At 39.1% G+C, this 21,639-nt stretch overlaps 1 protein-coding gene and 1 pseudogene across 1 annotated transcript; one reads left to right on the top strand and one right to left on the bottom strand.

Moving 5' to 3' along the window:
• Window positions 1-151: 151 nt before the first annotated feature.
• ercc2 (excision repair cross-complementation group 2) lies at window positions 152-14,084 on the bottom strand. Its single transcript, XM_071496198.1, has 23 exons — window positions 13,933-14,084; window positions 13,182-13,281; window positions 11,548-11,625; window positions 11,362-11,424; window positions 11,095-11,208; window positions 10,797-10,913; window positions 10,570-10,686; window positions 10,180-10,303; window positions 9,888-9,984; window positions 8,943-9,076; window positions 8,665-8,833; window positions 7,760-7,878; window positions 7,377-7,446; window positions 6,096-6,165; window positions 5,537-5,638; window positions 5,232-5,295; window positions 4,959-5,080; window positions 4,201-4,293; window positions 3,867-3,939; window positions 3,603-3,673; window positions 2,473-2,616; window positions 2,140-2,283; window positions 152-1,346 (listed from the first exon to the last, which is right to left on the bottom strand). The coding sequence occupies exons 1-23, from the start codon at window positions 13,935-13,937 to the stop codon at window positions 1,254-1,256; spliced, it is 2,283 nt and encodes a 760-aa protein (XP_071352299.1). The 5' UTR covers window positions 13,938-14,084; the 3' UTR covers window positions 152-1,253.
• A 3,339-nt stretch (window positions 14,085-17,423) lies between these two features.
• LOC139632403 (galectin-3-binding protein A-like) lies at window positions 17,424-20,597 on the top strand (annotated as a pseudogene).
• The last annotated feature ends 1,042 nt before the right edge of the window (window positions 20,598-21,639 follow it).

The raw sequence follows: 21,639 nt of genomic DNA, 5'->3' as shown, positions 1-21,639 counted from the left end.
GGGCTGCTACTTAAATTTTCTGTTTGAATAACTGCTCTCAGATTTAAGTTCAGGTATTTGCAGACTTGATTTTGTCAGGATGGAAAAAGCCTCTAACAAGTCAAATCATATGTATCTTTAAACACTTTTCTAAGAAGAAAAACACAAGAGATTTGTTAAATACAAACATGTATATTTACTCCTGGTTGAAAAACAGATACACAAATATTCACTATAAAATGTGACTATGTACAGTTGCAGTGGTAAAGTAAACTAACAGCAGTCTTGTCTGTATGACAGACACCATATGGATTGATGTTACACCCACAGATGGAATAACATTCCTGTTAATACAATGTGTTGCTCTGCTGATGACGACTGTAATTTATTTCCAACACATCTGCATGTTTTGTCTGAAACAAAACATTTTTTACATTTAAAAAAAAAGAGGACAATGTGTTTACTTTTTCTGTGTTTGAAACGTAATACATGTTTTTTTCCCCACAAACTGCAGTAGCTCTGAAAATGCTGATAATATTCCAGACAATATTAACAGTGTAACACCAAGAAAGTGTTTGCATCATAATGGGAAAAATTCGCAGCAATACTGAATACCTACACTGAGTACACTAGTGTCTGTGAAATCCTTCTTCCACATGTAATGCTGTGTTCTCTACTGAGCCAGATAAAGGGGGCAACTTAGATCAAACTGAAAACGAGCAGATTCAATTGAAAATGGATTCAACAGTACTGAATGTTACAACACTACATGGTTCCATGCAGCAGTTTACAATTTGAGTTATTTCAATGAGAAGCTGCCATTTCTACAGCAATAATTTGTATCATCTGAGTGATTTGAACTGGTTTTCTTCACTGCTTTCAGTGACAGGAAAATATAGACAACATAACGTACAACATACATGCTGTACGTTATAAAAGTTGTACGTAGTACTGAAAAACATGCTGACCAGTGGACCAAAGGTGCAAACTTGAGAGTGGTAATGGTTTAAAAAAAACAAAAAACAAATCCTGTCACATTCTGGTAGGTGTATATATTTGGTTGTACAACAGCCTGGATCTGTCAGAATCATGATGGGATGTTAGGTGGACAAACACAGCACCACATGGAGCGTCAGGCTGAGAGCTGTGGTGCTAAAATGTTCTGTAAACTCAATGTGTGAAATACTGAGCTTTTATAAATATTATTGTGACCACCAGAGCTGGGTCAACCTGAGCGTTGCCATAGTGATGACATCATGTAGTGTAGGTCACCTTCAACTCTGATGAGCAATCTGAGTGATTTTCTGCAGCATCTCCTCTGACTCCAGCTGTTCCAAAGTCAACAGAGACAGACCGAGCTGGTCCTCCTGAAGACGGAGAGACAGCAGGAGAGGTTATCAGACACAGGGAAGAAAGGGAAACGAGAAGGTGAGTGAGGTGATCACAGACTGCAAGATCTGCTACTTTCACTGTCTTTTTAAATGACACTTTAGCCTGCTGACTGGGGGTGGATGAGTGGAATCTCCCAGAGCTCCCGATGGGTCGCCTCCACCTGCAGCTGATACTGCTGAGGGTCTAAAGACCTCTGGTGATCCTGTTTGCTACCAAGCTTCAGGTAACTTTAAATAGAATAATTATTTTTAGCAGACAAAGTAATTTATTTACTACTTTTATTATGATACATTAGACACATGAGTGCAGACTGCAGGTGACATACAGCCTGTAATTATTCCATAATCATGAGTCAACACAACATGATAAATATATACAGTATGTGCATATCCTCTCTGGACTTTTTTCATCTTATATGATCACAAAATATTTATGCTGAGATCACAAGAAAGTTGTTTATAAACCTAAATATGCTGGAATAATTATATTAGAGTCACAATTGAGACTTTTTTAATGTGAAATTATCATTTTGACATTTCATGAAAACATATGTAGTCTATTGTGTGTTAAAACATCTTTACCCACGTCCCCTCTGGCCTTTCACAAAAAAGAGAGAAGAGTTTCAGACTTGTTACTTTTGTTGTTTCTTATGACTGTTAGTGAACACTTTGATTGAAATTACATTAACAGTACTCTCAGGCTAGTTAGCAGCAGAGTAAAAATGAATCATTTGAAGCAGAGATTTTACATGGCAGGTGTGAATCGTACCTGTCTGAATGGCTGAGCCATCTGCCGCAGGAAGTGCTTAGAGAGCTGGACGGCCTCGTCCACGGTGAGGTTCAGACTGCCGTCGTTAATGTGCTCCTGAATCCAGCGAGGAAGCTTCCCACGTTTGTCTGCTCGGGCATAACGCTGTGGAGAGGAGAGGGAGTAACATCACACACTGATTCACCTTCACTAAGACTGTGGTCATAATGGGACCTAACAGAGGTGAATGTGAAGCACAATGATGCTTAGAAATTGTGTATTGTGTTTATGGGCATGTTGTACTACAGCAGGATCAGAGGACAAAGATTTAGACTGGGAGAAAGGATCACCTACCTTGTCAGCAAAAATCATGAGTCCATAGTCAGTCTTGCCTCTGATGGCTCTGCCCACACACTGAGCTGCGTGACGCATGGCATCAAACGTCAGGAAGTCATTCTCTCTGATCTGAAACTGATCCCGGAGGTACTCCAGACGAGCCTGAAACACCAGTTCAGTCAGTGAGGGAAAAAAATATGAACAATGATGATGATATAACCATCCAGTGAGACTGAAGAAAGGGATGTGATTTATAAATAAAAAGATTCAAACTAAAACTTTTCTGATAATGTGAATAGTTTATCTGAGGTCACGTAAAAGACACAAAGGTTGAACTAAAGTTTCTGGTAATCAAACATCACAGGTAAAATGTGTTAAGTACAGTAGGTAAAAAGAAATAAGTTCATTTTGTAACTTGAATATCATCACTGATTTATGTTCTAAGCTGTTTGGTCAAATCTAACTTCTAAGGACCTAAAGGTTATGAAATATAAACTCATTTACACCTGCAGTCTAATACAACTGCCCCGCACTACTTCCTGTCCGTCAGAGAGGGTATAATGTTAAGTTTTGTTGGCACTTTTTGAGAGGTGCTGATTCACCTTTGTGGCCATTTTAGTGAATGTAGTGAATGTTGTATCAATTAGGGGAGGTGCTTCCATATGTCCATAAAGTTGAATAAATACATATAAAACAGTTTCAGCACAAACTGTACATTTGAACCTTAATGAATGGAAGATTTGTTGCAGAACTGCTGCATTAAACTGAATTACTTCTGGCCTTTTCTACATGATAACTAACTAACAACTCAGTGTATGTTTCAGTCCTGTGGGAGTGAGTGAAGTGGAGACATGGGCTGTGTCTGAAATCACTCCCTCGTTCACTCAATCACGACTCCCTACATAATAATAGACACTCCATAATTTATTCTGTAGCGAGCAGCAAATTCACATTTGGACACTTCCTCATCATCACTGACAGGAGTAGAAAGTCTTCTATGAAATGTGAGAAGCTCCGTTGCAGGAGTTCTTGTAGACACTATAGAGCATAATTCAGACCCTCTGTGAAAACAGCAGAGGCTACTGTGCATTTTATGGTAAACAGTGAGTGATTTCAGACACAGGTGAGGACACAGTGAAAGCTCTGACCTTTAGGATGCGGCTCTGTGTGTAAACATAAGGAACTCCAAACATGATGACTGCCCGGCCAAAATGGTGCACTGAACAGAAAACAGAAGATTCACAGTTAATAAGCTGTAAAACTGAACTCAACGCACACTTGACTTAAGATGAAATGTTTCCTGCATCTTTGTGTTATGTAAAACCATCAAGAAATGTGTTGCACTGCTTGTAATTGTTTCCTTTCATTCCTGTTGAGTCATCTCAGTGACCTGCAGCGTCCTGATCATTTACCGAAATCTATTCCTTCAGACACCTTCCCTCTGGCCACAGACAGGAGGATGGCTCCTCTGCCGTTCTCACACGCCTGAAGAGCAGAGACAGATGAAGAAATGTCAGAGGACAAAAGTTCAGGACTGTCAGCATAAAAAACAGTAAATAAAATACTGCTATCAGTCTGCACTTGTAATGCTGAATGGAACAATCATAGGCATCACCATGATCCTGACACCAGCTGTAATGTTTTTTCCCCCAAGTACAGGTGTTTCTATTATTTGATAATAATAATTATAATAATAAATAATATAGCATAATAAGCACAAAGTGAGGTGGCAGGTGTCTGACTGACCTCCTGGTATTTCTCCAAGGCCATGCTCGTCTCTGCAGCATCCGGAGTCTCAATGAAGATCAGCTTGTTCCTCTGGATATTCTCCAGGATACCCTGCAAATACACATGTAAAACTCACATCAGGGAACTGCTTCTTTTTCATATACAAGGACATCTGAAAAAAAGAAGAAAGAAAATCAATGACTGTGTATAAAGATGGACAAGACGTCTCCACTTCCTCCCACTATACAATAATGAACCCAAAATATTGCGCATACAGGCACCGCCATCTTGAGCTGGTGAGGTCATTTGAGCCAGTCAGAGCAGTGATTGGCTGGTGGAGCCATGGTGTTAAGATCCTGCTCATACACCATATACTAATTAAAACCAGACTGAGCAGAAAAATTAACACTTGAACCTACACCAGTGTGGCAAGAGCTAACTAAAATGACAGAAACCACCTTTGGAAAAATGTATTTGACTTTTTTAAGTTTGGCTCATGTCCCATCTGCTAACATGTAGAGATCAGGGTTTATGACCTGTACCCGGCCGGCCACCAGGAGGCGATCAGGATGTTTTGGCTTCCATCTTTATTTATGATCTGCTCTATACTGCTTTAACAATAAAACTGCCACCAAACTACCTTCTGACATTTTTACTATACTGTTTAAATGTTGTGAATATTTTAAATATTTGATTCATTAATTTTGTTATGAGTGAGAAGATAAATTAAGGAACACAGTCTCAGGTGTGTGTGCTGAGTCTGATCACACACTGACCTGTTCATACCAAGACGCCACAATGTTCTCCATGTAGACGTAGCTGGTGAAAAACGCCACTATGCCATCAGGAACAATGGCAGACATCTCCAACAGTAGGTTGCCATAGTTACGAATCACAGCTGGAAGCAGAAGAGACAAATAATACTGATGTAGTTGATTAAAGAATAAAATGATTCTAGTTAAAAAAGAAACAAATCATTTGTATTTATATCAAAGCTGTTACAAATATTTTTTCCTCTAATCAATAACGCTGCAGATGTTTTTACTAACCAAAGTCTTCTCTGGTCTCAAACTTTGAGCTCAGGGCCACCTGGTCGTTTCCCCTTCCAACAATCTGTGTAAGAACAAACAGAGGGAGAAAAAGATAAAAACGATGGTTGGAAAGGCTCCAACAGATCAGTAATATGTTGCAAATGTGGAAATTATGTGATTAAGATTTTGCACACGGTCATGGACGCAGTGTCTTTGTGACACAATCTGTCAATTCTTGACCAGTTTCATAATTTCTCTGGATCCACTGCAGCTGCCTCAGTGAGTGTGTTTTTAAAAGTGTGTATTTGAATGTGGTTACACACCAGAGGACAGAGGCAGGTACGTGCCAGCGTCATGGTGAAGGATGCCATGGTAACGGGGCGAAAGTCCAGGATTCGGGGATAGATGTCCAGAGGAGAGAGAGTCTGAGGTCAAAAAGAAAAACAAGACAGTTACAATGAGAGCAGGCATTCAGTTAATAGTGCAGGTCAACAGTCATTTGTTTTGTGAACAGACTTCATGACTGCATGTCTAACAGAAAATCAAATAATCACAGTATTGACTTGAAAAAAAAGGACCCAAGACTGAGAAGCAATTAATCAAAGTGTAATTCCTGTAAATAAATAAAACAAGAAGATGATCTCCTGTAAGAGGTGTTAAGCATTATCACTGTGTTAGAGGAGGACTGACGGAAGAAGAAATGGAGAAGTATTTTAACTTAGCTAACTTCTCAAACGAAACAACATTCAAATGAGAAAAGAAAACTATTCTTCACTTGAATGGTTCACTGCTCTGTATACGCAGTCTGTGAGTGTCTGAGTGTTAAACATCCTCACTGAAGCCTGAGTGAAGAGGAAAGAGACAGAGTGACATCTCTCTTACCCCTGAGGTGATGACGACCGACTGAAACCTTTGAAAAACCGGTTTGATCGCTATGGATGGATCCATGCAGCTGAGGACAGAGGCGAACAAAGACAGAAAATAAAGATCAGAACATTCACTTGTTTTCACTATTTATATAACACAGGCTCACTTCTGCATCATCTCACATATTTAATCAATCCCTTTGATTGGCTATGACCTGTAGTCAATAAACTAGTGCCTCAATCCAACAGAAACATCTAATCACCATCATCATTGTGTAAAATAGTGTAATAATTAGGGGTGGGGGGAAAAAATCGATTCACATAAGAATCGCGATTCTAATCATCCACAATTCTGAATCGATTCATAAACTTCAAAAATCGATTTTTTATTAACGTTCCTCCGTCTCTCTGCGCGCCCCCACAGGCTTCCGTACACAGAGTTGCAGCAACTTGGAAAAAAAAAAAAAAGACGCAGCACAACTCTACTGTGAAGGGAGCCATGGAGGAGCAACAAATTCAGCCAGTCCCATCTTCAATGAAGGCAGGAGTTTGGACTCATTTTGGGTTTTATTATCTTCCTGGGACACAGCAGCTCTAGATGAATCATTCAGTATGCAAGGTTTGCAAAACAAAGGTGAAGTACTTTGGAAACACTACAAATGCCCGTGCACACATCGCACGTCACCACCCAGAGTTAAAAGGAGCGACGGCGGAACAACAGCCACCTCCAGCAGCCAGCCAACGTACACTACACCAATTTGTCAACAAACTCCCAGCCAACTCTGAACGGGCCAAAAAAATAACTTAATCCATCGCCTGTTTTATCTCGAAGGACCTGCGTCCCTACAGCGTAGTCGAGAACGCAGGTTTAACGCAGTTTAGCGTGAATAAATGTTGCCTTTTGTCTTAAGTTTGCCTTTGTGTGATTACATCATTGGAATCACTTTATTTAAAAATCACATCCCTAGAAATAATAACTGCTTTGCTTTTCTGAGCTTCACAATGAGGCGTCTCAGTGTTGCAGCGTTGGTCAGCTGCTCATGGTTCCTCAGCGGTGGAGCAGCTGACAATTTTAGCAGGAAGATGGTCAGGAAAATGTCTCTGGAGTTATTAATACTGATTAACAACCATAAATCTCAAAACAAATCAAAAGGTCTTAAATCTTTGCACCGTGTAGTGATGTTGTGAGTAAATATTGATGTTTGAAATTCTGCTGATATTTCAGCCTGTTTTGCACCAGATCAATCACAGATCACCTCTGCTAACAGTTCAACAATGTTTGTCAACTCTCCCTCACCTGAAGTGCAGCACAGGGTTGGCGATGGTTGGAGTTCTGTCTTCAAAGGGCTCAATGATTATGGTAAAACCTTCAGACAGAGAGAAAGAAATTCTCAAGGAGGATAAGAAAATCTTACAGTTTTTACAGACCAAACAAAGTTTTTTACTTTAACTGTCTTTGGGATATTTGTTTTTTCTTTTATGAAGATTTGTTGAAACAATAGAGCAGCATTGTGGAAAAGAAACGTGTGATGGGCACTTCCTGATTCTTCCTGATTCAAAAACAGAATAAACCTTTGAGAGAAAAGGCTAAATCTGACTTCTGCCACACATCTCAGAGTAACAGATTTGCTAACAGTGTCTGACTGGACTATTGACAGATGTACAGAGGAGTTTTCGTACCTTGGCTGTAGGTGCTGACCAGGGTAGCGAAGTTGGAGATGAGAGTAACAGCTGAGAAGTCTGCGATGTCGGCAATCTCCAGAGTTCGTAGTAATGACTGCAACCGCTCTGCACAAAACCTGGAGAGAGACACAGGGGGCAGGGGTAAAAGATTCAGGAGAGAGGGGATTTAAAAGGCGAACACTCGCCTCTTTCATACAGTAATCCTGCACTTTGTCGTTAAGAAGACACCTCGTTGTTTATGCTGAACCACACAAAGCTGGAATAATGCTGCTGCACTGTGTGATTTTACATAGCAAACCGGAGTTCTGGAGTCAGAGGAGTGACGTGTAACACAAAAGAGAGTGTGTGTGTGTGTGTGTGTGTGTGTGTGTGTGTGTGGTGAGCAGGATGAGGCAAAAAGTACTGACCCACTCTGCACCAAATTTAGTGGAATGAATGAGGCACAGGCCAGAAAAGGACCCAATACATTTTGGAGCCGATCCAGTTAGAGGAGCAGCTCCAGGAATTCCCTAAACATTGTGACAAAGCTCAACATGTTTGTCAGTTTCTCAGGAGATAATGTGTGTATCTTGATTTAAAAAAAAAAAAAAAACAAGGAATATTCATGGTGTTGATATCTCTGACAATTTGGTGCAGATCCAAATAATAATCTGGATCTCACAGACATGTAGGATATTTTTAGCCTTGGCTTAAGAGAGGATGAGTGTGCCAGCAACAGAGTGAGTTGGAGGTTGCTAATGAAAAAAAAGTAATTTAGCTGCTGAACCAGAGACTGGTGTGGTGTCATGATCACATGACACCACACCACTGACTAAAGCTACTTGTGTGGAGAATTCAAGGAGAAAGGTAGATTCATAAAATTGTGATTTCATTTTTAACATATTGCTAAAGTGGACACTCACCTAAGAGGCTTGCGGTCAATGCAGACTTTGTCGAAGATGTCTTTGAGGAACTGGGGGGCACTCTCCTGTACGACATGTTGGACCCTCAGACGAGACTTCAGGTACTCCAGGAAACGCCTCAAGAAGCCAACAAAGTGCTCGGCTGTGCGAATCGTACCAGGAACTGCCTCTGAGAGAGAGAGAGAGCAGAAAGACAGTGTCAACCTTTTGGTTTTGTGTTTTCATATAAACCATCATCCTGAACTCAATGAAATGTCCAATCCTGTTGGTGGCGGTACCTTGAAGAATTTCATCTGGTAGCACTGGATTTGAGAGGTAGACATCTGTTTCCCTGGCAACATTGGCCTCCTTCAGCCCCTCCACCAGTCGCCTGTACTCCTCCTTCAGCTTAGCAGCGTCCGTTTCCTTTATCCTGTCAGAGAGCAGGACAGGCAGAGCAGAGACCACAACATGAAGTTGATGCGCTTCATGAGGAAACAACAGATGCATCCCGATACTTACACTTGTGGTATTTGTGAAACCTAAAGTGCCCACATGTGAGATGTATTTCTAGTAACTGCCTGACTGGAAGGTTTATCAGAGCTGACTGGGACATGCTTGAATAATTCTGTGGCTCATGCAAATATAAAGATTAATGGGTCTTGGTTGTTTGGTTTCACGTAATGCACAGGTAAGTTGGATCAATCAAACAGAATTACAGCTGCAATCAGATGACAGATAAAAAAACAAATGCAGAGGAGCTGAGAGGATCAATAATATTAGTAAAGCAACCCAATGCAGAAGCCTTTACATAAAAGAGACAGGTGATTATTTTGAATGGTTTCTGTTTTAATTATAGTTTGATTGTTATCAAATTTTGTTGTTGTTATAGTTTGATTTTGACAATGTAATGTCTGTAACTGTTGTGAGGATTGTTGACACTGACAGATAACCATCTGTTTAGATGATGCCTTAACTGTGTAGAGTACATCATAAAATAATATTTCAGCTCATCAATATATAAACTTCAACCATTTGAAGATTAAGGACAGCTTAAATACACAGTAGACCGTGGTGAATTGTGGGATACACATCACTCTGACTATGATACAAAGAACAGTGTGGATTCAGTGCACTGTGTGGCATGTTTCAGACATCTTGCCTTCTACCTTGACCTTATGAGACGGTACTGAGGTGGAACGAGCTCAGTGTTTCAGTACCTGCTGCTGCTGAAAGCCTCTTACTTGTGTATGGTGTTCTGGAGAGTATCCACATTGTTCTGGCAGCGGTCCAGCGTTCTCCTGGTGATGTTCACACTCATGGAGTCGATACACACATTATCTGAAGAGAGAGGGAGAGAAACAGCAGAGAAAAAGAGGAGGAATTAAAAGACTTCAGAAGAGAAGGAACATTAAATCTCTTTCATTAAATACATTTACAATAATAAACATTAAGCCAATAAAAAAAAATATCCCATTTATAAAATTAATATCACATTTTATTTCACTAAATCTTAATGTGACTTCAGTTCCTTACCTATATTATGAGCCTCATCAAACACCACAACCGATTTCTTGGCCAGCTCTTTGGACACCAGGTCAGCTATCTTAGGGTCCAGCAGGTAGTGGTAGCTGTACACCACGATGTTGGCATGCAGGATCTGAGAGCAAATAAAGTCAGGAGAACAGTGGTTTTCAGTAAATGAAACGATCACTCACACATATTTTGCCTGATACAAATGATTTAATCTGTGGAGCTGTCAATTCAGTTATTTTGTTCTCAAAAAGGTGTGCTTGTTTTAAGCTCTTCACAATCAAACCAACTATAAATTCATCCAAAATTGGCTTTCACAGAAAACTAGGAGGCTTTTTTTTTCCACACCAGGCTGAATGTGTCATGTTTGTTGAAATCTGCAGTGCAACCTACTGAGTAGCGAGCCAGATAGTAAGGACACCAGCCTTTCCTCCTGCCAAAGTCCTTCAGGTCATCGAGGTTGTAGATGCCAGCAGGAAGAGGCACCTGTCGACCGACTGCATCAAACTCCTGCAGAGACAAACCACAACCAGGAATGAGGTTCAAGGAGACAAGAGCAGCAGACAGTTGTTAGGAGACTTGTTATGAGTCTGAATCAGATGAACTCTGCGATTTCCTACCTCATAGAAACGACAGGCGGGCAGGTTGGGGTCGCTGTGGCGTTGTGCACGGATGTATGACGCCGTCAGACTGTGGCACTTCCCATCGACCTCCTTACCGAAACGCAGAGAGCTCACCTGGATAAAAACAGAGGATCCTGATCACAGTCAAGGTACACAAGCATTTGTTTCATCTTTCAACAACAGAGAAAGAAGGACAGAAAGCTCAATCCTGTATCTACAAGACAATGTAATGTCTGCTTCATACTTATTTGTTAGTGTGTTTGCGTTTCCTGTGTTGTGTGTGAGGTGGCTGTACCTCAGGGTGGATGCAGAGGTTTTTCCTGGAGGAAAGAGCCAGAGCCAGGAAGTTGTTGCTTTCTCCAGTTTCCTTGGAATAAAACTCCATCAGTTTCCTCAGCTCCTCCACAACCTAATTACAATACATGATACAAGTTGTGTTGACGTGTACAGCATCTTCCTCTTATTACTGTTGAAGTGACTATTAAATGTTTTTCATACATGAAACTGAATTACACCTTTCACCTCTTTGAGCTGAGTGTGAATTTCTTCGACACTGACTCACCTTCTCGATCTCAGGAACTGTTCTGGAGCAGTATATTAACTTTGTCACTTCCAGAGGAAAGGCCTGAGAGAGAGAAGCTCACATATTAGGGTGTTTGTGTGACACTGGCTGGTGTGAGGCCACAGTGGACGATGTCTCCAGCACAATCTGAAAGCACAGAAAGTCTGAGAGAGAAGCTGAACTCACCCTTTGGTAGGCAACGATGAGGGACAGCAGAGAGATGGTCTTCCCTGTCCCTGAGGGCATCTCCAGGACTCCATGACCCTGAAGGTAAACAGCAGGCGATGGCAGCAAAACACACAGACACAAGATGAATGCTGTGTAGCTGTTCTGTACAATGACCAACAACTCTTTCAACATTAATATGGGATATGATGTAATCATTGTTTTAAGTTTGAGAAAAAATGTGAACATTTTCTTTAAATATAATCAATTATCACTAATTCCCTCTGAATGGAACTCCACCATGTGTTAACTCCAGTATCTGTATTGACCAGCAGATTGGAAAGTAACTAAGTCCATTTACTCAAGTATTGTACACAAGTGCAATTTTGAGGTAGTTGTACTTTACATGAGTAAACTATTGTACTTTTTACTGCACTACATTTATCTTACAGCTGTGATTAGATTGCATATTAAGATTATTAATACAAAAGAAGAAACAGTGACATATTTATTATAGATTAAAGACTTTGTTGATATTGAAGTATAGGAGGATCAATTTTTCAACATGAGTACTTTTACTTTTGACACTTTATTATGCTATTATTATATTTATGTACTTTTAGTTCAATAAAATTTTAAATGCATGAATTTTACCTGTAACAGTATTTCTGCTCTGTTGTATTACTATCTCTAGCTCAGTAAATGATCTGAGCACCTCTTTCAGAACTGATATTGACATACACTCACCAAGCACTTTATTAGGAACACCTGTACATCTGCTTATTATTATCTAATCAGCCAATCATCTGGCAGCAGTGCAATGCATAAAAGCATGCATTAACAGATCAAGAGCTTCAGTTACTGTTCACAACAAACAATCAGAATGGAGTAAAATGTGATCTTAGTGACTTTGACCTGATTTTAAGCTGGTTTAAGAATTTCTGACACTGCACACAGTCTCTAATTTACAAAAATGTGCCAGAAACACCTAATGAGCAGTAGTTCTGCAGACAGAAAGGCTACAGTAGCTCAGTTAACCGGTCTTTAAATCTGTGGTGAGCAGAAAAGCCTCAGAATAAACAACATGTTCAGCCTTGGATGAGCTACAACAGCAGGAAACCAGGTCAGGTTCCTCTCCTGTCAGCCAAGAACAGAAACCTGAGGCAGCAGTGGACACAGACTCAACAACACTGGACAGGTGAAGACTGAAAAAAAACTTAGCCTTATTGAATAAATCTGGATTTGTGCTGAGGCAGTAGAAGGTAGGGTCACAGTTTGGTGTAAACAGCATGAATCCACAGACCCAACCTGCCTTGCCAGACCAGGCTGGTGGTGATGTAATGGTGTGGGGACTGGGGGAATATTTTATTAAATCCCCCAATCAGTTATGGTTTGAATGTCACAGCCTATCTGAGTATTGTTGCTGACTGTGTGCAGCCTTTTATGTCCACATTTTCCTTGGTGAGTGTATGTGCATGTTATCACACTGACATATGAGAATATGTTATTATGTTTTGTTTTGTTATGTGTGTCTTCACCTGCCCAGCAACTGCGTATGAAAATGAGCTGTTTACCTACAACACAGTTTAAACAAACTAAATGAACTGAATCTGTATATCCTGTGTAATAAACAGAGATACTGCAACACCACCCACCTTCGCATCCAGTGTCCTCTTCAGCTCCAGCATGTAGGAGTACTGCTCCGGATAGATGTAGTCATATGGAAAATACACCAACAGTCCCTCAATGTTGAGCCTGGAATAAAACAATATTTGTAATTGACTTCACACATACTACAATTTCTTTGTGTGTATGTAAGTATTTGTATGACACGAAAAGCAACATCACGGCACTTAAATCTAAAACTTGGTAAAACCTTTTCAATATCACACAGAATGGCATTTAATAACGGTTTCACAAACTTAATTATGATAGACATGCAGGGACGACATAACCGAGAACTATTCATCAAGTGCATGACTTTATTTACATGCATTTAAATTTTTTTGTCACTATTTCCAAGCTATGTGCAACAACAATTCCTAATAATATCAAAATTTAATACAAAAACATGTTACAGGCGACAAAAATATGAAGGTTGTTTGTAAATAAAGTGAAAAACTGAAATTCGGTTGTTGACACTCTGTTAAAGTAGCACCACACATGTGATGAAGCTAAGCTAACGTGGACGCTGGTTTTATAAATCACCTCTAATTACACGAACACACAGACCGACTTTTAGACAAAAGCCTGAATAAACCGCAGCTGACAGTGTCAGGTTTAAATGTCAATTTAACTCGGATAGTTAGTCATTGATAAACTTCATGTTATCATGCTAGCACTGAAAACACATTACGTCTGCAGGAGCTGTTTATTTTATTTCCTGTTTTTAGCAGAAACACTCACTTCATTTTGATGAAACGTGTAACAGCCGCTCCTCTTCTTTATCAGCCACTTTCGTTATTTTTAAATTATCATTAATAACTCTGGTGTAAGAGGAAACAACAGTCAAACTGCAGCAGTGCAAAGCCGGAAAGTCCACCTTCTTCTTCGGCTGCTTCTTCTTCTTCTGTGATTTTTATGGCATAAGCGCCTTCTATAGGCTAAAGAATGAACTGCCTTATTATTATTTTTAAATAACAATAACAATAATAATAATAATAATAATAATAATAACGCTTTATTTTAAGAATGATAATACATTTTAAAATATTGATAATCACAATGACTTACAACTAGTAATAACATTTTTTTCACAGTGGAAATGATTTTATTCTGTTTATTGAAAACAGTAAAAATTCACATTCACAAAAAGAAACTGACAAAATTTTTCTCACTTTTGTCAAGAACTTCTTCATTATAGTACAATTGGATCATAAAAATTAGAAAATGCATAGTATTTTTGTCAAATAAAGTACGAACTGATAGTGAGTTGTTGAACTGTATTTATGTTATTATTTTTCTGTTTCCATTGATTGACATTATCATATTTGTTTTAATGCTTTGGTTGTATCCCTGGTGTGGACAGTGTGTGTGTAAATGTTTCATGTACATACTCTTGTGTTAATAAGGTCGGAAAACAATTCGAATAATTAAATAATGATAATGATGATGATAATAATAATAATAATAATAATAATAATATAGTGCTTGAATCACCACTTGTACAGATAAACTTAATAGCATGTAGGAATTAAATGTCTGGGATTTTATCATCTTCTTCAACCATAGTATCTCTGCCACAGCACACAGATTTACACTTTTTCCCATTTTAAAAGTTAATTGATTGGAAGTATTTGTGCCTATGTCTGCTTTGATGCCAAACTGGTCGTTGACAATTTTTTTCAAATCTGGCACAAATATTCAGTTGGACTCAAAGATCAACTGTTAATATTCTAGTGGTCAAGGGTCAAAGGTCAAGCTCACAGTGACCTCACAAACATGTTTTCGCCCTGTGAACACAATGGTTGTCACTCTCACTACTTCCTGTATAGTCCACTATATGGGAAGTTCGATATGTTGTAGTGTTGTCCAAATGTATAGTGAGAATTATTATACCCAATACAGTGGACTCATAGTATCCCACAATGCATCATGAAAAGTAGTGCACAACCAAGTGGTTGTTTTTCAATTTTACTGATGGGCTCACTCTCCAGTCCTCTACATTGAGATCCCTGGATAGTGAGTAGTGAGGGGTGAATGAATCCGTGATTGGGTGAGTGATTCTGGACACAACCAATATCTTGGGAATTCCACAAGTGAATCCATTGAAATTAGTGTGGTATAGGCTAATGCTTTAAAGTCAAGTATGAATAACAATGAAGGGAGTTTAGAATTTGTGCGATGTGAGTTAATTTTCTCGTTACAATTACAGCTATTGCTTTTCAGATTGATTTTATATTCTGTGTGTCTCTGTGTACACTGGTAACCTCTCCTACCATCGCTGTCTGATGATCGCTGACCTGGGCTTCCAGAGGATTGTGAGGTGTGAACAACCAGCCCACTTAGCTGTTGTGGCTCATAGAGAGGGATTGATACTGTATAGTCTTTTATTATCTTTCTTTAGTTTTTTATGTTTTTGTATTGTATAATAAAGGGACATTTTAAGTTTGAATATTGTGCTGTGGTCTTTTGCCCTTCTTTTGTAAAGCTACTGCATTGTGGTCTCGGAACCAGCAATCAAATGAGTGCAGTGAATATTACAGGGCTAAATGATCACCTCTAATTTATTTTTATTTACTCAATTTATAAATCAATAATGTGAGCATGTCATGGAGGTACAGTGGGATCCAAAAGTCTGAGACCACAGACATACACTTTTGGACCCCAATGTAAACCAAAAATTATATTAAGACAATGTTTCTACAATGTTCATTTAATCCCAATTAATTCATTCAAAAACAAAACAAAACAAAACAAAACAAAACAAAACAAAACAAAACAAAACAAAACAAAACAAAACAAAACAAAACAAAACAAAACAAATATTGGCATCAGATATTTTTTCTGGATAACACCCCTTTGATGGGTGTGGCGATTCCTGGAAAATCTCTGCATACAGTTTATTAAACTTGGCACAGATTTCAGTTTGTTTCTTCACTGAGGTGCTTCTCGTTCATTCACTTCATTTAGAGTTCTGGTAAGTTCATTAAGTATTTAATAAGAAAATCGGCATTACACGTGATTTGTTAAGAGAAAGACATAGTTTGTCACACTATAGATGTTCTTTAAAATTTCATTGTGTTTATTGAGTTATATGCTAGAAAACCCACTTATGTTACATGTCTATGGGATCTTATGTTTGCTTTCCTGAAATTTATTTTTATCCTAAACTGAGTTACAAAATAAAAGTGACAGTAACTTAACAGGCTGGAAAAACAGCCTGTTAAGTTACTGTCACTGTTGTTATGTCTGGGTGTAAGGAAACAGTAGACAATGATCACCATTTGACAAATGTCATGAACATTTTTAAAGAACTTAAAGCTGCTCCTTGTTTTCCCCAGTGTACTACAATCAAAATGAAAGAAAATACTTTATTATTCTGCATCTTTTTGCTGAGTGTCAGCTTGTGTCTTGGTAAGTAAACTGTTCTTTTCCTGTAAAGCTGTTGTTCTGTTCTCAGCACACAAAGACACAAACAGAAAGTTGCAAACACAACTTCCAAAACCAGTCATTTTCACACCATAAAACTCCAACTACATACATATGTCAATCACCACATAACCCAAGCCAACAATATCCAATGCCTTGTTAAGTGTGAAAATGATCTGTAGTTAGTACAAGGCCAGAAAAGAAAAGGAAGATTTGCCAAATGAGGTTTTGTGTGGTGGAATACTGCATTCTCCCCTTGTAGCTGATCGAGTCGCTCGTGTTGTGTTTTCAGAGCAAAGTCCAACATATTTTTTTAAAGGAGGAGCAACAGCATTATAGATAATTTTGATATTGATATTTTTTTTTTGGCAAAGATTAGAATGCATTATCAAATTTTCAAAATTAAAAAAATCATATTTAATAAGTAATTGACAGTGGTGATAATGGTGAGGTTTTTTGGCATGGATCCCTTTATATAATGATTCAAGAGGTCGTAGCGTTGTTTTACCTGCCTGAGACCAACTTGTGACACAGTACAACAGGTGTGGAATGATCACTGCATTTAGGTAACTACTACATGCCTCTGAAGTAAGGGAATTTCTTATATGTCTAAAATTTCACAGGTTGAATTTCAGTGTGTTACTCAGTCTTTTTACATGGTTTTTAAAGCTAAGGGTTGGATCAAGGATAATACTTAGATATTTGACTTGAGACGCTTTTTTTTTTTTTGCCCATGTACTAAAATATCTTTATAATTGTTGATCCTAAAAGCATTGAACTTTAACTAATATAACTTTTTTATAATGATGACCAGAACTGTAACACAAAGCACAACCTCACAAAGGGTATACTTATGTAAGTATAAACTTCTTTATCTATTAAATTAACAAACACTGGACACTGGTTGGTTAGTACATAACATCTAACTGATTTCTTTTTACACCACTTTAGCTCAAGAGGAAGGTTTTATCAGGTTGGCTGGAGGTGAAGACTCTTCTGAGGGCCGGGTGGAGATCTTTCATGATGGTGCTTGGGGAACTGTGTGTGATGACAACTGAGACATGAATGCAGCAGAAATGGTGTGTCGGCAACTCTGTTTCCTCGGAGCAAGAGAAGCTCAGCAATCAGCCACATTTGGCCAGGGTAAGGAAGTACTAGATTTGCTGTGGAAGTGAGATCCACTCACAACAAGTGCTGTAATTACAATATGAACAATGTTTGCTACAGGTGACAATATTGCCATCATAAAACTGCATATTTCTTTTTTTGTGTTTGCTGTTGTGTTAGGGGAAGGCGAGATCTGGATGGATAATCTAGCCTGTGAGGGGACAGAGGCAAACCTGTGCCAATGTCAGTTCTCTGGGTGGGGGGGTTCATGACTGCAGTCATGGTGAGGATGCTGGTGTCCGATGTGAAAAAGGTAAGGCAGCCAAAGTTGAACTGAAAATATTTGAATTTCTTTTCCAAACATATTGAACCCACATCACTTACTATGCCCATATTCATCTCTATCAGACTCTGAAATTACTGACAGACTTCTCTGCCAAGAGTACAGTTTGGACCACCACACAAGCCTCTCTCATCAGCTGGGAGAGCTGTTTGACAGTGGACGTGACTGCAATATAAACATTGCTGTGGTGGTGGACAACAGTACCACTGAGACAATCTGTGCTCATGGGCTCATCCTTTCTCTGAACTCAAACCTCAAAACGTCACAACCAGACTTAAACAGCCTCAGCATTATTCTCACCTCTGACTGCAGTGAACATGCCAAAACCTTTGTCAGGTACGAAGCAACTTCAAGCTGTTTCTGTCTCTGTGTGTGTGGGGCACGGGAAAAAGAAGTTACCTGGCTGTAACTGCAGTTCTGTGAGTACATTTATAGCCCTCCACGGGCTATCAGGCTTCACTCCTGGTTTACACCATTGAGGCTCCATGGGAAGAGAGAAAGCGAAACGCTGCCACCTTGGTGGTGTGCCTCTTATCAATTAGTGTGCTTGCAACTGAAACAGATTGTGTGTCACAGATAGTTGGATAGGGAGAAAAGCCTTTAGGGAGGATGTAAGAGATGGGGCGACGCCCTGTACTGGCAGTACATTTTTTGTATCTCCTACCAGACACTGAAGCTCGAATTTGCCCAGCTCCCCTGCCTTGGTATGCAGGCTGCCAGTTGCCAACTACTGCCACAGATGTTGAAGGCTTAGCACATGTGCACCTTCTGCAAATGATGGCCATCTGGATGGCAAAGGCATACGACCAATCAAACTTGCCACTTGTCGTCCCAACCCTCAAAGAAAGGAGTGACAGTGAGCATTGGAGGGTAGGAGACGGACCCTGACCTCGATGAAGTAAACCCGCAGTGAAGCTTGTTAGAGGGTGGAGCATGTACAAAAACAGAACTGACAAAACTGAGTAAATGGTTGCCAGATAGATCAACAAAATAACCAAATACATCAATACATAAAATTGGTAGTTGAATCTTCGATGTAACTTTTACTTCATCATTTTATATTTCAATGCATTCAATCCTACTTTTTTGGTACTTTTTGGCTTTTGGCACGTCTTATCAATTATCTACTTCTTTATTTCCTTTCTACATTTCTCACTTTCCTGATACTTACATGGTAGTGACTGGGCATGTCCATGCATGTCAGAGCGCTGAGTGGTGTATTTTTATAAGTTTCAGGTGGGTGGCCAGCTGAAAAGTTCAGTTTTCTAGCTAATTTAAGTGTTTTTGACGGCTTACCACAAAGTCTGTGATTGCCCTCAACATGCCTTTCTCATTCATATAAAAGCATTGGAGAATGGGAATGTGGTGAGGAAAACTAAATGTTTCATGGGGAAAATAAATAGGTAAATGAATAAATATGTGCCAAGACTTAACAAAATTAAGGTTTCCAAAAACAAAAAATAAGTTAATTGGTGGACAAGGTATAAAAGTACAATGCTTACTTTTCTTTGTATAATTTTTTTTACAATCCATTTTGATTATTAAACTACCACAAGTATTTATAATGAGTTTGTGATGATGTCAGTGTCTGATAATCTTTTACTATATTTGAACAATGATCAGCTGATTTAAATTTTCATCATGTAACATCATGCACTATTAAGTGACTTGAATTCAATATCTTATTCCAAAATTATAGAAACACTTTTAACAAATTGTTGTATGTCTTATGTTGGTCATACCTGAGCCTTAACCATTAAAATGTTTGGATTTCAGATATTTCTACACGAGAAAGATCAAAATCACCCTGGCCTCCGCCCTCTGCATTCTCAAGATGGCATTTGACTGGGGTCTGAAAGAAGTTCAGGATGAAGCTGATAATATTTTCAGATTCTTCCTCCCAGAGGATGAGATTTTCTACCATCACAAGTCTTTCTATGAGTACGCAGTTCGTACAGGTGATGAGGCACTGCAGGAAGTCTGTCTTCGCTACTTGGCATGGAACTATGAGGCGCTGATCCGTTCCCCTGCCTGGACTAATCTTCCATTTGACACGGTCAAAGCTCAAAGGTCTTGTTCAGACGTTGTGGTGCATAATGAAACCGTCCTCCTGAGTCAGCTGGAGAAATGGGCAGCAGCCCAAGGAAACACAACTATTCCTGAGATCCTTCTGAAGCTCATCCGTTTCCCAATGATACCGCCTGAGAACTTATACACACTCCATGCCTCACAGTACCAGGCCAGCAAGTTGCAGGGGTTTCAGTTTAATGCTCTGCCCTTCACATCTTCACTCAGTGACCAAAAACAAAATGACTACACATCCAGGATTTACACTGGCACACCATGGACCTTCACCTTCAGCATTCAGGACATCAGAGCTTACAAGTATTCTGGGAGCTACACTGTTGATGGCCAGAGCATCGATAGTCTGACATCTGATTTCCAAACACCTGTTCACAACAGTGCTTATTTCGCTTTTCTTAACATGCACTGGAGAACAAGGGGATATACCACTCAACAACACTGCTGAAATGATAGTGTCTCTTGCCCTTTTCTCCCAGCTGTCAGTTTAAGGATAGAAAAAAGTAAAAGTGATATACCAAGTGAGATACAGGGACGCATTCATTACAGCAACAGGCTCGTTGTTAGGTGTGATGGGAGGTATGTGTTCCATGTTGAGGAATTTAATGGTGTTGATGGGGCAAATCTTTTGTTTGTTCCAAGCAGAGCACAACAAGTTCATCCATGCCACTCAAACCTGTTCTCTTATGGAATGGTGGTACGACCTCAGTGCTCAATAGAATAGTTCTGGTTTTCACTGGGAAAGACTATATTGAGGAGGATGAATAAGAAACAGCAAAATATAAACACTCACCTGTATAAACAGCATTTTATCCAAGTGGATTTATTGAATTTATCAAGCTAAAGAAAAGTCAGCACGAAGCAGGAAATATCTCCAGATGACCTCCTGCCCACTTCCATGCTGTTTGGAAGTGAAGGAGTTGTTGCACCTGGACTGAAGTGTGAAGGGAGGTTACCTGTGTTAGATTTAAAGTTTTTGATAGTTAGAGTCTCAGTGGAATATTTGTTCTAACAACAGTATTTGACAAGTCTGACCATGCTTAACAAATCTGTTCTACCAACTGGAGGGACATCATAAGTACAACTCATGTTGGGTCACATTGTTAAAGAGGGAGTTGAGAGGGATAAAGAAGACAAAGAATGCATTATATTAAACCTAATGAGACTGTTCCAATACTGTAAAATAGACATAAATTTATACTGTATGCAGTAAACTGTAAAACACAAATTTCACATCTTTAAATTCTCTAAATTAATGATAAATTTGTGATAAATCCAAAATTATGACAGTGATTTCTTTTTGTCATTTTTACAGTTACATTAAGTAAAGTACATAATCTAACAATGTACTTGTGCAACATTAGGTTACTATATTTCAGAAAAATACCGATGTAGGTATAATAACAGTGTCTGTAATAACCTGTACAATCACAGCCATGTTATTTTATACTTTGTCACAGTTATTATACTATTATGATACTTCCAATGTA

The sequence above is a fragment of the Trachinotus anak genome, unplaced genomic scaffold (assembly GCF_046630095.1).
Source record: "Trachinotus anak isolate AG129_WGS33_773 ecotype Australia unplaced genomic scaffold, CSIRO_AGI_Tana_v1 ptg000014l, whole genome shotgun sequence".
In the NCBI taxonomy this organism is placed as follows: domain Eukaryota; kingdom Metazoa; phylum Chordata; class Actinopteri; order Carangiformes; family Carangidae; genus Trachinotus; species Trachinotus anak.
This window is presented reverse-complemented; position numbering and strand designations above follow the sequence as displayed.